This window comes from Protopterus annectens, chromosome 3.part1, assembly GCF_019279795.1.
Source record: "Protopterus annectens isolate FY-2018-M chromosome 3.part1, PAN1.0, whole genome shotgun sequence".
Taxonomy (NCBI): domain Eukaryota; kingdom Metazoa; phylum Chordata; order Ceratodontiformes; family Protopteridae; genus Protopterus; species Protopterus annectens.
In genome coordinates this window covers 364,868,929-364,885,555 of record NC_056732.1, presented here as the reverse complement: position 1 = coordinate 364,885,555, position 16,627 = coordinate 364,868,929, and the positions used below count along the sequence as shown (strand labels likewise).

Here is a 16,627-nt window from a genome sequence, read left to right as displayed (position 1 = left end):
CCTGTATATGGTCCTGTGGATGGTAGATAAGCACTCCTCAAACAGGCCCAGCCCTAGCTGCAAAGAAATCAGGATCAGCAGATCAGATCTTTCAGGTACCAAAGTTCTCAAGAGCCAGCAAAAATGTTAATGTGTACCACATCTGTCATGAAGACGTCCGGACATGAAGAATTGTAGACATACCATTTCTGAGACAAACAGAAACAGAAAATCTTAACACAAAGGGAGGATGCAATAGCTGCCCTGAGATACATAACTGGGGACATCACTGAGTCTAAGACAACCATCATATCTAAACTGCAAGCACAAACTGCCAACCCCTTCTTACTTGTCTAGAATTGGGGATATAGTGCAGGTCATATTCTCCATACGTCAAACTTGGTTAAGATCATCAACTAGAATCAATAAACACACTTTAGACAACTGGTCATATGTAAAAGATCTTTGTAATGCTGCACATATGTACATTACCTTTTGTGTACATAAACAAAATGATGATCCCGTCATACTACATACAACTCACAAAGGTTGTGTGTATTGCATATTTGCTCTCACATTTTGTATGTTTGATTCCTGTGTGATGCTCAACATTGCATGTACGATAAAAGTTTTACAGTATTACCACCGTTTTGCTCTACCACATCGACAAGTGTACAGCAATATATGCATACAACTGTGACACAAGTAGTGCACTACACAGTGGTTCATTCCATCTATAACAATTCTGGCATGCTCCTGTTTGTTTATAACTTATCAGAAGGAGTAGTGTCATAGTGCTATGTCACAGCATCTGGTTGTAAATAATATGTTCCAGGAGGCCACACTGTACCCCATTTAGCCTTACAAGGATTTTCTTGCAGTGTGGGATTTTTTTTTTTTTTTGAAATCATAGCAGTACCTTCAGTTTCAGGATGTGCATGCGTTGTCCTGCATAATATGCAGTGATTGTACGACTGTACAACTGTGAGGGTCTGTGTTTATTTATAGATGATTTTTCACAAAGAATTTGTCAGATTCTATAGCAAGTGCATGAAACAAATATTTGGACCTACAGTGGATATAAAAATTGGACACACCACTGTTACAATGCTAGGTTTCTGTGATATAAAAAATGAGACCACAATAAATCACTTCAAAACTTTTCCCACCTTTAATGTGACCTATAATCTGTACAATTCAATAGAAAAACAAACATCCGTTAGGGGAAAAAAATAAATGTACAACAAAGTTGGTTGCATACGTGTGCACACCCTTAAACCAATACTTTAAGCACCTTTTGCTATTTCCACATGGAATCTCAATCTCATTTATATATTACTTTACCTGGTGGAGTTCTTCCACCATAGTCAGCCAATCTTTCGAAAGCTGCCCCTTAGTTATGTCAAGGTTAGATAACATAATGCTCACAATTAATAATCAAAACAGGAAAAGATGAAAAAAAATAGTGATTATATTCAAACAAGGAAGTCTTCAGGAACATACAGTACACCTGGGTAAGAAAGAAGATCTGTAAGATGTTGTCGAACAATATTTTAAATGGGAGGCCAGCACTGTGGCATTGAGGGTTAAAGTTCTAACTGTACCCATGTGACTCACATTCAGTTAATGGCTTAGGCACCTGAAGCACTGGCAGAGAGGGATGGATGCTTGTCCAGGTGCTCCCTGAAGGGAGGAGTGATCCTTAAATGCGAGTAGCACTCAGATGGACAAGATGAACACAGGGGAAGGGGGAATGAGGTTAGATCATTAAAAAAAAATGGCAGAAGCAGTCACCAATATGAACTTCCAAGACACCCTTAAGATCCACTCTGGCCACAGCCTTGAGTCATAAAATGCCTGCAGTGGAAGGAGGTGCTGGTGGACCTGGCTATAAACAGGAGCACTGGGATGGGCAGAAAATAATAAAACAAAAAGGGAAGAAGAAATTTAAATGGTGGTAGTTCCAAAATCTTGGATGAAAGCAGTTGTGGTGGGTGTATTATCAAAATGAGGTAAAGACCCTTCAGATCTGTCTTTATATAGAACCATTTTCATTTTAAAACACAAATATAAAGTGTTGATATCTACACTAAGAGAATAGTGGAGAAGATTACTAAAGTTGACAGATTTGGATCAATGAAACATATAACATTAACAGAACAACAATGATCCAGAGGGAAGTAGAGTGTAAAAAACACTGCTATTTTTGGCAAATCTTGATGATGAGAAAGCATTTGACACAGTCAGCTAGGATTTCATGAGTAGGGCAATTTTAGCATTTGCATTCCCTTTAGAGAATAATAGGGTTGATAAGGAGGATGAATGAAGTGTTGGGGACCAGAATTATGGTAGGAAAGTTCATCTCTGACAGACTGTTTAAACAAAGAAATCTAACAGGGATGTCCTCTTTCACCTATGTTATTTGTTCTAGATTTAGATCTGTTAGAAAATAAATTAAGGGATTCACAACTTCAAGATGTAACTGGTATATCAATCAAGAAAAGGTAGCTTTATTTGCAGATGATATAATTTTTTACTTGACAAAAAGAACAATTCCGTGTTGTGGAACATATAGAGATTATCTTATTTTTATTTTCTGGCTATAAAATAAAATACTACAATAGTAAAAAAACGTGCCCAATCATGAACTGGTTCAGCAACACTCATACTTATGGAGACATGATAAAATTAAGTATTTAGGTACATGGATTAAAGAGTGTTCTGTTATCTCATTCCTTCCAATGGATACTGTAAGTTTGCACTTTAACTTCCAATGGGCGGAGCTTAAATTTTTGATAGATGTCCTCAGATTTCAAACAAATGTTCATATTTCTGGAATCACAGGGGTTACTTAAGTTGTATAAATTGCAAACTCTTCAGCACAAACTATTTTACAGTGGTAGTATTCTTTAGGTTCTATATTTTAAACTGGATTTTATAATGTAAGTCATATTAACCACAGTCCCTATTAAGTTTGTAATACTTTGTAAACAATGTACAGTATCTCAACAACCACTCAAGTTAATGCACGTCAGATGCATTTTGTTCATCCAGCTGAACGATTTCTTATGACGTCATGCAATTCTGTCTGTGCTACTTGCTTGTTGAGATATTCAGAAAAATATGAAATTTATGACCATATAAATAATTATTATATGAACAATCAACATCTCTTAACCTGCACCTGAAGTAGAAGGTTATAAATTAAAATAGAAAAGAATAAAGATATGGGAGGGGTGGAGATGGAGTTCAAGAGTAAAGAGGAACTTTGGATACAAGTCCTTAAGGAGGAGAACAACAATTGTACATAATACTACATTCATAAAGTAGCACAGCGTATTCCAAAAAATAAGCCCACTGACTGGGAATGGAGAAAGGAGGTTTGTCTACAAGTAGGCACACAGATAATAAGCAAGAGGGGGTTGGAATTTACTGGAGGGAAGCAAAAGGACCATGGTATCAAAAAACTCTGAAGAGAAAGATAAAAGAGTAGAATGAGGTGAAGCACAAGTTTGGACTACAGTTAAGAGACTGCTTTTCCTATCAGGGATTGATAGAGTGTAAGCAAAGAGAAAAAAGTAGGCAGGTGCTAATTGAAATAATTTTTGTTGATCCTAGTACAGAAAGTGGTATTAAATAGGGATATGTAGTAAAATTTATAAAATAATGCATGAAATCAGAGGAGGTTAGAAAATTTGTAAGAAAAAAAAAAAAAAAGAAAAGCAATTTATAAAGCAATGGGAAGGCATCTGCATGGCTCCCAAGTATGCAAAGTCTACTTTGGGATTTTGCATGGAAATATTTGTACGGATGTGTTTATACTCCAACTAGACTCCACAGGATTTTACTCAGATAGACAACAAATGGAGATTTAATGGGGAAAGAACAGGCAATTGAGATCATGTTTTGGGAATGTAATGATTTTGGCAGATTTTTTCAAAAATCCCTACAGAGTACTTTGTCCGAAATGTTGTTGGAACAAATGTGGTAGTAACTAAGGAAATGATTTGTTTGAGGTAGCATACATGATATGAATTGCCTGGACACAGTGTGACCTTATAAAGTTTCATGTTATTGGCTGTCAAAACAAGCAATTACTAGAAAATGGAAATCAAAATCTGTACCAAATGTAACAGATGTTTTGAATCTTGTAAAGGAAATACAGTAACTGCAAATGGGCTCTATAGAAAAGAGGAGGAGTAAATTAAATAGGATAAATAAATTAAAAAAATAAAATGAGTAAATTGCGATTCAGTTTCAAAAACTATTTAAAATCAATAAAAGGAGCTCCTGAAAGGTGACCTTTTTCAGTGTTTGCAGGGATATTTTATAAGAAAAACTAGACTAGACTACTGTCGTTGTGCTGTTCGGAAGTCATGTTACTTACTGAAGAGAAGGTGATACAAATGTACACAATTGATCATTTGACTCTAGGTTATTTTTATAACATTGCTATTAAAGTACGTGTATACATATCACAATTTAAGAATGTGATAAAAACTTTTAGTTATAAAAAAAAAATCTTGACCGCTAGACATATGTTTGCAGCTGATCTGTAATCTAGGGCAGTTTGTGTTATAAGAAAGTTATTACAGATGTAAGCTAAAGGATTGCTAGGAGACTTCTATCATGGAAAGCTGCATGCAATGCGTAATCAGGGGGTGTAAAGTCCATGTTCTCTAGTTGTTTTACCTGTTCATGATACAGATCTTAAAAAAAGAATTGCATATGTTAAGAATAATATGCAGCTTGTGGTTGTACAGCTGATGTCAAGGGTTTTGGAATACAGGATTGGATGAGTTTCCTGGTTTTGTGATATGATCTTTGATGAATTCAGTAACATGCTTGAAGCTGAGATTTATTAGGAATATAGGAACATACTAAGCAAGTGATCACAGGGACCATAAGATGTCTAGCACTATATGTAGTTAAGCAAAAAAAATATATTGCCATCCTTTTCAAGTATTTAATAGTGTTCACCTCCCAAATCATGCAGGGCTGTGCATGATAATGATGGTATAACTTTAAGTCTACCCATCCAGTCATCAAAACTAGCCTTAAAAGTAGCTAAATCAGTACTTTGTTTCACCTGTAGTGGTAATTTCTTTCATAGGCAATCTAGACAGTCTTGTTAATTTGTTGTTGTAGACTTAGGACATCAGTGCAGCTGTTTGTAGATCCATTAGCTTTGTAAAAAAAACACAGGAGGTCTTTCAGGACTCAAAGTCAAATACAGGTGACTTCACAGCAACCGATATAAGGACAGTCATGTTAATCTAGCAAGATAGCTGAAGGATTTAACACCTTTAGTTTTTTTTGTTTCAAATCTCTGGGGGTTTTCTAGTTGACCAATATGCTTGGATTTGTACAAACCAAAGGTGGCAGTGTATTCAACGATGTGTCTGATAAAGGAAACATACCTCTGTAGGATGAATTCTCTGGATCTTGAAGATAATCCCTTGAAATTAACTGTGATGTGAGTGACAGCTCCAATGGTATTACAAGTAATTCACAGAAACAGGCAAAACAAGGTGAAAATTATAAACACACTGAGTCAGAACATGAGATACACATGCAGACAGGCATAGTCATAGCAGGAAATTACATAAACAAAGTTTAAAATATTTGCTATACAAATTCTAAAAATATAAGTATATAATATGGAAAAAGGTGAAAAAGAAAATAATAAAAGTATTTAAAATTTTTTTTTCCTTTTTTTTACATATGTCTATAGGATGTTGTGTGAGGAGGAATTAAAGAGGAAATCCTTGTCCTTGTTCCTGTGGTGGTACCTTTTGAATAGCTCTCACATCCATGAGTGCTGTAATTTGTTTTTGAGCCTCTGCCCATTGATTTGGTGGCAGATTTGGCATTCCTTTTAGCCTTGGCAGAGTGTGAAAATGGAACCTGTAACCTTGAGATACAATGATGAGAACCCACATGTCTTTGGTGATGCAATGCCAGTTGTGATAGAAAAGTGCCAGTTTTCCTCCTAAGGGGGCTGCCAAGAGAGAGCTGTTTGGCAGCTGCAGTGGAAAGTTATTGAGGCTGCTTTTTATAAGGTTGAGGCCTGTCTTCCCCTTCTTTCTGGCCTGGTGTACTCCATTGTCGAGGCCTGTAAAGGCCTTGTGTCTGACCTCTACCTCTTGGATATCTGTCCCTTTGAGGTCTATCTGTGACTGGAAAGGACCAATTCTTTGTTGGCCAATTTCTGCTAAAACGAGGAGGCTGAACCTGTAAGAAATCTTTCAACGTTTGCATAGATTTTGCCTTATCCTCCATCTTCTTTAATACCTCCTCTGCCTTAACTCCAAACAGCACATCCCGCCGCAAAGGTGCATCCAATAATTTGACCTTAACATGATCTGGTAACGTATGTTCTTTTAACCAAGCATGCCTTCTAATGACAAGAGCCTGTAACTGCTGCTCTACAGGAGGCCTCTAAGGAATCAAACCCACATTGCAAAGTATGTTTTCCCACTTGTTCAGCTGCATGCAATAAATCCAGCATTTCTTTAAGGTTAGGAGGATCTGAATCTGGAAGCATCTTTTGTTTCAACTGAGACATCAAAAATTGCTGATATTTTAGCATGTGAAACTGGCAATTCAAGGCTCTTATTGCTAAAGTTGCAGACGTATATACCTTCTTTCCCCATCTGTCTAATGCTCTGGAATCTCTGTGAGAGGGAACTGGGTTTTTTGCTGAGGAGGCCTTAATCCCTTTGGGTCCCTGAGAAATAGTTTCAGGGTCAGCAACAGGGCTTTTGTACAGAAATTTGTGAGAGTCAGGGACTCTGTAATATCTATCAGGTTTAACTGGGGCTGGGGGTAAGGAGTCAGGGTTTAAACTGGATTCAGTGTACACATCATCCACGATATCTAAAACAGGCGGGATAGCAAGGGGTCTGGTGTTGAGGCAATAAAAGGAAGTCTCTGAGCCTTTTCTTGGATTCTGAGTAATCCTGGCCTTCCCAGTGGAAATGTTCCCTCATGGTATGCAAGGTCTCCCCAAAGGAGTAATCCTCAGGCGGAGAGGCTGATGGAATTGATTCCTCAGCATCAGAATCCTCATAAGGGGGGTAAAGAATATCCTAGGTCTGAGGAAACAGACACCTAGTCAGAAGATTCATAGTCTGCATCCTGTCTGGGCCTTTTATCAGGAGGGGGATGGGACCCCCTGATCAGGGTGATTAGGTCCTCGGCCATTTTTAGCATTTGTTTCTTAGGCATGGAAGCCTGTCCTGGAGAGAGTTGTGTCTGTTTCTTTGCTTTTAAGGGGGGCTTAGACTTAGCAGGGGGTTTAATGGTTAACTGGGTAGGTCTGAAAACACCCTCTGTAGTTGTTGTTTGCTCAGCTACTTTGGTTCCCCTGTCGGGTAAGGATTGGAAAGCTGAAAACCTAGTGCGTCCGAAGGCCCAGCCAGCTCCACGTGGGAGTTGGAGGCGGTCTGTGGTTCTGTGGAAGCGGTCAGGGGCTACGTAGGCACCTCGCTGAAAACCGGAGAACCGGTGACCAGCCTAGAAGAGGCCTCATTGTCAGTTTTGGGCCTCGGATGCCTGTCCTTGCCCTTTTCATGCATTGCGGTCGTCGGAATTTCTGACGGTATGGTGTAATTGAATTTTCTGCCAAAATAATGTCGGGCAAAATCACAGACATTTAATAGTGCGCTTGTTAAACCTAGCACAAAACCGACAACCAGTGATGTCGTGGGCAGGGCTTAGGCATGGAATACAATAGGAGTGGAAATCCTTATGAGGTATTTGCTTCCCACAAGAAATACAGTTATTAACTTTTACTGACATCGGTCTGAGGCAAGAAAAAGTTTCCCCAATGTGGTACTTAGCTTTTTTAGAAGACTTCTGTTCTGGATTCGGAATGAAAATCTCAGGAGTCGGCCGACTGGCACTCACAAACTGCTTCTGCTTCAGGCACTGCACGGCAAGAAAGAATGAAGAAAATGGCTTCAGCTGCATCTTATATACCCCTGTCGCACTGACGTCAGGGAGGAGGCGACATCAACAGACGCCAGACCAAGACTTTGGAACTCTGGCCGACTGCGGGACCGCCTGATGGCAGGATAACCCAAGTGTAATGACTGCAACAGTTTAACATGATGAACATCTTCTTAACATGTTTGGCTTCAATATGTAACAAGTTACTTGGGTTATGCATAACATCAAGTACTTCACTGCACATGGGACAGTATGGGTTAGTATGCTTGGGAATAAGCACACAATGAGCCATTTCAGTTGCTATATTGCTCAATAGATCTTGTCCCAAAAAACACTGGTAGCCACTGTTGCAGAAAGGATAAATCAGGTTTCTCCTGAAGGTCAAACTAAAGGCGGTCGTTCATGCAACTTCCAACACAACCTTATTTTCATTTCCAGAACTCATACCATCTGTATCCATCCAACTGTTCTTAAGACTTCCACTCTTGTCTACAGCCCAACACTACCTTTCAGTCACCAAATTGCTGCTCAGTGGACTTTGAAGTTAAGCAAGTTCATGTTTAATTTTCAAAACTATAGTGCTCCTAAGTCTATACCTATAGTATTCACCTCCTTTAATTGCATATTCTAGTTTCTTTACAATTCCAATGGAAAGGCCCACTTTCGGAGGTCTCTGTCTTCAGGAAGCGAGTTTAGTATACATTTATCCTTTTAACTTTCTGTTTGATGATGGCTTATTTTGATTGTTTTCTCTTTATCATACAGTTGGTTGCAAACTTCACCCACTGTATCCATTTTTTATGTGCTGTGTAAATAAAAAATAAAGCTTTATTACATGCACTAAATAACTCAAAGAAGCCATCTGCCATAAGGTGGAGCACAAGCAAAAATCTACAAATGCACATAGCATATTTTAGATACAGAGCAAATTAGCAAAAAAAGTATATATTTTGAGCAAATTAGCAAAAAAAGTATATATTTTGTAGATGTAATGACAATCTAAAATGCATCATTCTATGAAATGCTTGTGTGTACAGATGACATAAGTGCTGTAATTCTCTGGACTTTGAGAAAAAAAAAAGCCACAGCCTTGCTCACAAGAAAGAAACAAATATATACAATGTGCAGAAATATTAAGATAACAGCAGAATGATATAATTGGTCATCACTTTCAAAGTTTGTTAACTATCCATATATACATTTGAAACACCACTTGCTGTCCTCTATGTGACATACTAGAAGGCATTGCAGTCTGCATCCTTGCAACTGTTAGATACTACCCTTGTGCAGATCTGTGCAATGTATAATTTAGTCTAAAGTAAATTACAGAAAAATAACATTGGTATAGGATACAAAAGTCAAGAAACATTATACTAGTGAAAAGTACAGTTTTGTACCTACCATAAATGTAGATGTTCGAAGATCCACATTGCTGCAGTCCTAACACTTGGGTAGTCCGCTGTCCCTCGGTCGGCCCGAATATCAGAGTATAAGGCTGACGTCGGTCAAGGCGCATTTGACTGACATCAGAACGTCAGGGTACAAATGCGCATGACCGACGTCATATCCTCAGTCTTTTCTTGCCCCAGATGTCAGAAGACCCTAAAAAGAAAGGTCAAAACCCATAGACAACAACTAAACAACCAACCAGCCTAACACAAAAAATATGTACAATATATACAATATATACAATTATACCTCAGACGGATAACCCAACCCACACAACCACCTCAAACTACAGAGGGGAAGGAGGGAGGGTAAATTGGACTGCAGCAATGTGGATCTTCGAACATCTACATTTATGGTAGGTACAAAACTGTACTATGTTCTTCATCTCACATTGCTGCAGTCCTAACACTTGGGTAGAATCCCAAAGCAGAGGTAAGGGAGGATGGCTAAACTATAATGAAGCAGGAGCTGCCAAAATGCCCTGCAACACAGCAGTGGCAAAACCAGCCCTGGATTTAGAGTACAGTGGAAGGTGGTAATGCCTAGAGAAGGTATGCACTGAACTCCAAGTGGCTGCCTCCAAAATATCCTTAGTAGCCGCCCCCCCCCAAAAAAGCTGTTGAAGTGGCAGTAGCCCTAGTGGAATGAGGCCTAATCCCAGCTGGAATCTCTTTGCCATGATGGGAATAACAGAAACCAATGCAAAATCCAATCCACTTAGAAATAGTTTGTTTTGACACGGGCTTGCCCTGAGAGCACAAAGCAAAAGAAACTAATAACTGCTGAGATTGTCTGAACCCTTTAGTTCTGTCCAAATAATATCGCAACTGCCTGTGTACATCTAAAGTGTGCAAAATCTTTTCCCCTTTAGTTTGGGGATTTGCATAAAAGTAGGCAAATGAATAGTTTGGTTTAAAGCCACACTAGAAACCACTTTAGGCATAAAGGAAGGATTAGTACGTAAAGATACCCTATCCTTATGGAAAATTAAGAAAGGCTCAACTGCCATAAGGGCCTGCAATTCAGAAACCCTTCTTGCAGAGGTAATGGCCAACAAAAAGCAGTCTTCCATGACAAATATTTCAACTCAGCAGTAGCTGCAGGCTCAAAAGGTTGTAGAGTGAGTTTCTCCAACACAAAATTGAGATCCCAAGCAGGAGTAGGAGCCCTTCGTGGGGTCTTATATTCTTTGCCCCTCTAAGAAATTGCTTGAACAAAGGATGAGAAAACAATGGTGGGTCACAGTCGTAGTGAGCTGAAATTGCTGCAGCATGAATCTTAATAGAAGAGAAGGACAAACCTTTGTCCAATAACTCAGTAAGATATTGAAGAGCCACACTTAAATCAGGCTCAGAAACATCCAAATCCTTAGCTGCACTCCAAAATAAAACTCTCTTCCATTTATCTGCGTACACTTTCCTTGTACTAGGCCTTCTAGCTTCCAAAATCACATTCAAAACTTGTTGTGGAAGTTGAGACCCTCTATGGTTTAAAACAGAATATGCCATGCTGTTAGGTGAAGAGAGTGAAGTTTGACATTGAGCAAATGACTGTCCTCCTGGGACAACAGATATGGAATCAAAGGCAAAGGCCATGGAGGCTTCCGTACTAGACTTCTCAGTAATGGGTACCAATGCTGTCGAGGCCAATCTGGAGCTATCAAAATCATCCTTGGCTTGTCCTGTCTGGCCTTTAGAAGTACCTTTGGGAGGAGAGGCAGAGGTGGAAAGGCATACACATGAAGATTTTTCCAACTGAAAGAAAGAGCATCCACTTTCCAAGCTGTGGGATGAAACCGCTTTGTGCAAAACTTTGGCAGCTGGTGGTTTAGTGGAGAAGCGAACAGATCTATGTCTGGAGTCCCCCAGGACACTGTCAATTTCTGAAATACATGAAGATCCAGTTTCCACCCGTGGGGATCCATGATTTGTCTGCTTAACACATCTGCTAAGGAGTTCTGTGCTCCCGGCAGAAACCTTGCCTGAAGACTTAGTTGTAAACTGAGAGCAGTCTCCCACAAAATCATTGCTTGCCTGCATAGAGGATAAGAATGTGTTCCCCCTTGCTTGTTGATGTACCACATGACAGTTGTGTTGTCTGTAAGAATCAACACCTGCCCTGGAAGAAGTAAATCCTTGAAAGCTATTAATGCAAACTGGACTGCTAACATCTCCTTCAAGTTGATATGTAGATGCTGTAGTCTGACAGGCCACTTGTCTTGTATCCACTTTCCGTTTAGATGAGCTCCCCAAGCTTTGTCTGAGGCATCTGTCGTTAAAATTTGACTCGCCTCTGGCCGGGTCACAGAGAGTCCCTTGTTTAGGTGACATTCCTGAGCCCACCACAAAATTCCTTTTGAATGCAAGGTATTATTTGAATGACAGTGTCCAGATGCTGGCAGTGCTGTGTCCATACATTTTGAGATACCATTGCAACTTCCTCATATGCAGTTTGGCATTGGGAAGCACCAGAATACAAGATGCCATGAACCCTAAGGCTTGAAGGACTGTCCTTGCAGTCAGCCCGGACTGAAGAGATAGATGATGGAAGTAAAGGGAAAGATTCTTTTGTTTGTCCGGGGTTAGAAAGGCCATCTGGGATGCTGTATTCAGTCTTACACCCAAAAAGCACATGTCTTGAGAGGGTACTAGACTGGACTTTATTTCGTTCACAGAATACCCCAGGCATCTTAGCACTGCTATCACATATTCCAATTGACGAAGAAGCTCGTCCCTTCCTTGAGCCAGAATCAGGCAATCGTCCAAATAAGGATAGATTTGTATTCCTTTTAGCCTGAAGAAAGCTATCACTGGAGCCAGAACTTTCGTAAATACTCTGGGCAGTAGATAAGCCAAAGGGCAATGCAGAGAACTGATAGTGAGAAGTCCCAGTCCGAAAACGCAGATACTTCCTGCAACTTAGCCTGATAGGAACATGAAGGTAAGCCTCCTTGAGATCCAAAGTCACCATCCAGTGATCCTTGCCCAGTAGAGGTAAAAGCTGTTGTAACGTCAACATTTTGAACTTGGGAATGTCCAGATAAGTGTTGAGGATAGATAAATCCAAAATTGGTCTCCACGTGTTCCCCTTTTTGGCACAAGGAACAGGCGAGAATAAAATCCTAGGCCCCTTTCTGGCATAGGAACCGGCTGTATGGCCCCTATTTGGAGTAACAGAGAAATTTGCTTGTGAGCCTCTATTCTTTGTTGAGGAGGAATGTCTGGCATGCCTTTGAAAGGAGGCAAGGTATGGAAATAAAACCTGTAACCGTGATGTATGATATCCAGTACCCATCTGTCTTGGGTAATCAAACTCCAATTTTCTTTGAAAAGTGCCAACCTTCCTCCCAAAGGTGCTGCCAGGCGAGAAGGTTCTGGCAGCTGAAAAGGTAGGTCATTGGGTCTGTTTACGAAAGGACTGACCCCTGCCCTCACCGAAGACTGTGCAGGAGAACTCCTGTCCTAGGCCTGAAAGAGCCCTGACCTCTGCCCCTGCCACGTCTAGATCTACCCCTAGACTGGGAATCATAAGAAGGATACGCCCACCCTTTAGTAGGCCAATTTCTACTAAACTTTGGAGGCTGAACCTGCAAAAATCTTTAACAGTCTGCATAGACTTAGCCTTGTCTTCCATTTTCTTTAAAACTGCCTCAACAGGAGAACCAAACAAGACATCAGATTGCAAAGGGGCATCCAAAATCCTAGCTTTAACATGGTCAGATAAATTTTGATCCCTCAGCCAGGCATGCCTGCGAAGAACTGACCCAGTGGCAGCCACCCTAGACGAGGCCTGTACAGCATCAAAACCACATTGCAAAGAATGCTTACCCACCTGTTCAGAAACATGCACTAAATCTTGTAGCTCTTTACAATCAATACCTTCCGCCAGAGCATCAACCTTAGATTTCAACTGTGAAAGGAGATAATTTTGATATTTCAACATGTGAAACTGGCAATTCAAAGCTCTCATGGCTAGAGTGGAAGAAGTATAAACTTTCTTTCCCCATCTATCCAAGGCCCTGGCCTCTTTATCTGCAGGAACTGGATTCTTGACAACAGAAGCCTTACCACCCTTAGGCCCCTGGCTAACAGTTTCTGGGTCTGCCCTAGGACTCTTAAAAAGATACTTATGAGCTTCAGGCACCCTGTAATACCTATCTGGTTTAACAGGAGCAGGAGGCAAAGAATCAGGATTAAGAGAAGCCTCTGCAAACACATCTTCCACCACATTCAGAACAGGAGGTATAGCTAAAGGCCTATGCTGTGGTAAAACAAAATTCCCTAAGCCTTTGCCTGGAATCAGAGAAATCCTGACCTTCCCATTTAAAATGCTCTCTCATGGAGTGAAGGGTCTCTGAAAAAGAAAAATCCTCAGGAGGAGAAGCAGAAGGAGTAGAATCATCCACATCAGAATCAGAATAATGAGAATACTCCTGCAAGTCTTCAGCCAAGACTCAGACACATCCGAAGCCTGCTCATAATCCCCAACACAGGTTCCATCCTAGGCCTCTTATCAGGAGGGGCATAGAGCCTCTAATTAAAGTAATTAAATCTTCTGCCATTTTAAGCATGTGCTTCTTGGGCACAGAACCTGAAGAACTAGGAGTGACACCCACAGAAGCAAAACTAGACCTGCCTCTAGGAGAAGCCTTGGAAGCAGAAAGAGAGGGCCTAGACACCTTAGGAAGGGAGGGAGTACAGTTACCTGAGAAGCCCCTACAGCCTGACCTGCCTCCTGGGAGGCCACATCCTGTAAAACACAGTTTCTCCCTGGGACTCCAGAGAGGCCTCCGCCGGAACCACCGGTTCCACTGACGCCTCTAAAGAACCGGCGTCCGGTTCGGACGACTCCTCTAACCTAGGTTTAACTGCCTTGTCCTTGCGCTTCTTTGAGGAAGCCGGCGACGGAGCATCCGACGGCATATTGTAATTGCACCGCTTCCCAAAGACCAACCTGGCACAATCCAACCTTCGCTTAATAGTGCGTTTATTGAACCTAGCACAAAAGCGACACCCAACAACGCCGTGCTCAGGTCCCAAACAAGGTATACACAAATTATGGTAATCCCTATGCGGTATCTGTTTCCCACAAGAAATACAGTTATTCACTTTTTCTGACATCCGGTAAACCACCGAGGCAAGAAAAAACCAAAATATTCCCCTACGGGGTACTTAACCAACTCTGACTTCGGTCTGAAACTCCGAATTCGAAAAATTTCAGAACGCCGAACGGCACTTGCAACACTGCTTCTGCATCGGACCATGCGGCAAAAAAGACTGAGGATATGACGTCGGTCATGCGCATTTGTACCCTGACGTTCTGATGTCAGTCAAATGCGCCTTGACCGACGTCAGCCTTATACTCTGATATTCGGGCCGACCGAGGGACAGCGGACTACCCAAGTGTTAGGACTGCAGCAATGTGAGATGAAGAACATCAGAAACATTTATTCTGTGTCAAAATTACGGTACATTAAATTTTATCTTGCCTTACTTTGTGTTTATGCATATCTACAACACAACCCTAAAAAAGGATTTAAAGTAGAGATCTCCAAAAATGTTCAGCTTCCTTCCAATCTAATGTTGCACAGCATCAAGTGATCAAAGCAATAAGCCTGATCTCATGCTTAATAGCTTAAAAGCAAGTGTAAGTATCCAGCAAATAATGAAGACAAACCCCAGCAAATTATGAAGACAACCCCAGAAGTAAGCCGAAGGTATTACAAGTTCACTATTATAGTTTACAAATTAATTAGATTATATTTAATGCAGAGTGATATTAAGTCCTTTGCACACAGATTTTGCTATGGCTCTGAAGATTTGCCTCATTTGAATAACTGTATTTATTGACTGTCTAATGGGAAAGTCCAACTGGGGCCACAATGTACCCATTTTTAGTGGAGGCCTGGGGAGAAAAAAGTACAGTTGTGTACACATAACATAAATGTAGATGTTCGAGTGTATTCACTGTTGCAGTCATCACATTTGGGTTATCTGCTTGCAGTAGCCCTCAGTCGGCCTGATTATCAAAGTCTTAGGTCCTGCGTCGGTTGCTGTCTCATCTTCCATGATGTCAGGTCGTCAAGAGTATAAAGCATGCAGCCGACACCATTACATCAGTTTTTTTGCCCCATATGTCAGGTGCCCCTATAATGGGAAGCAATTATATACAAGGTTACACCAAAAAGCAAATACACCAAAAAACTTTAAGCATAGTAAACAAGAATAGAGGTATAGTCAATAGAAGTCCGGGGAATGGAGTGAGGGTAACCAGGACTGCAACAGTGAATACACTCGAACATCTACATTTATGGTAAGTGCACACAACTGCACTATGTTCTTCATGTTTCACTGTTGCAGTCATCACATTTGAGTAGATTCCCAAAGCTAAGGATGGGAGGAGGTAATTAGATAGCATTAGGACCAGCTATAAGGCCCTGCAAGACTGCAGTGGCAAAGCCAGCTCTGGATTTAGAAACAATTGGCAAGTGGTAATGCTTGGTGAAGGTATGTACAGAACTCCAGGTAGCAGCTTCTAGGATGTCCCTGGTAGGGACACCTCTGAGAAAGGCTGTAGAGGTAGATGGAGCCCTGGTTGAATGTGGTCTTATCCCCTGTGGGGTAGGCTTTCTATGGTGCTTACAGCAGAAATGAATGCAGTGGCCAATACATTTAGAAATGGTTTGCTTTGAAATGGCCTTCCCCTCTGCCCCTGCAGCAAATGCAACCAGCAGCTGTTCAGATTTCCTGAGAGGTTTAGTCCTGTCCAAATAAAATCTAATTGTCTGTGCACGTCCAAGTAGTGCAGTATTCATTCCCCTTTGTTTCTGTGGATTAGAAAAGAAGTTTGGCAAATGAACGGACTGATTAAGGGCCACACTGAATACTACCTTGGGCATGAAGGAGGGATTGGTCCTGAGGGATATGAAAGATGATGAAAGGCTCCACTGCCATGAGGGCCTGTAATTCAGACACCCGTCTTACTGAAGTGATGGTTAGAAGGAAGGCTGTTTTCCAAGAAAGGAATTTCAACTCTGCATTTGCAGCTGGCTCAAAGGGAGGTAGAGTGAGCTTTTCCAATACAAAGTTAATGTCCCAGGCTGGAGTCGGTGCTCTCCCAGGTGGTCTTAGGTTTTTGGCCGCTATGAGAAACTGCTTCAGTAGTGGATAAGAGAAGAGGGGTAGTTCTGTATTGTAATGAGCTGAAATGGCTGAGGCATGAATTTTGATAGAGGGAAAGTAAAGGC

At 40.9% G+C, this 16,627-nt stretch overlaps 1 protein-coding gene across 2 annotated transcripts in view; it reads right to left on the bottom strand.

The window, feature by feature from the left end:
• Nucleotides 1-16,627, bottom strand: part of RPP40 (ribonuclease P/MRP subunit p40) — a 431,856-nt gene that overhangs the window by 355,764 nt on the left and 59,465 nt on the right. Inside the window, exon 2 of one of the 2 annotated variants that reach the window (XM_044066824.1) lies at nt 8,542-8,737. The exons of the other annotated variant lie outside the window; for it this stretch is intronic. Coding sequence (XP_043922759.1) covers nt 8,542-8,556 — 15 coding nt within the window. The 5' untranslated portion in view covers nt 8,557-8,737. The remainder of the gene's footprint in view (nt 1-8,541; nt 8,738-16,627) is intronic. 2 annotated transcript variants of the gene reach the window in all.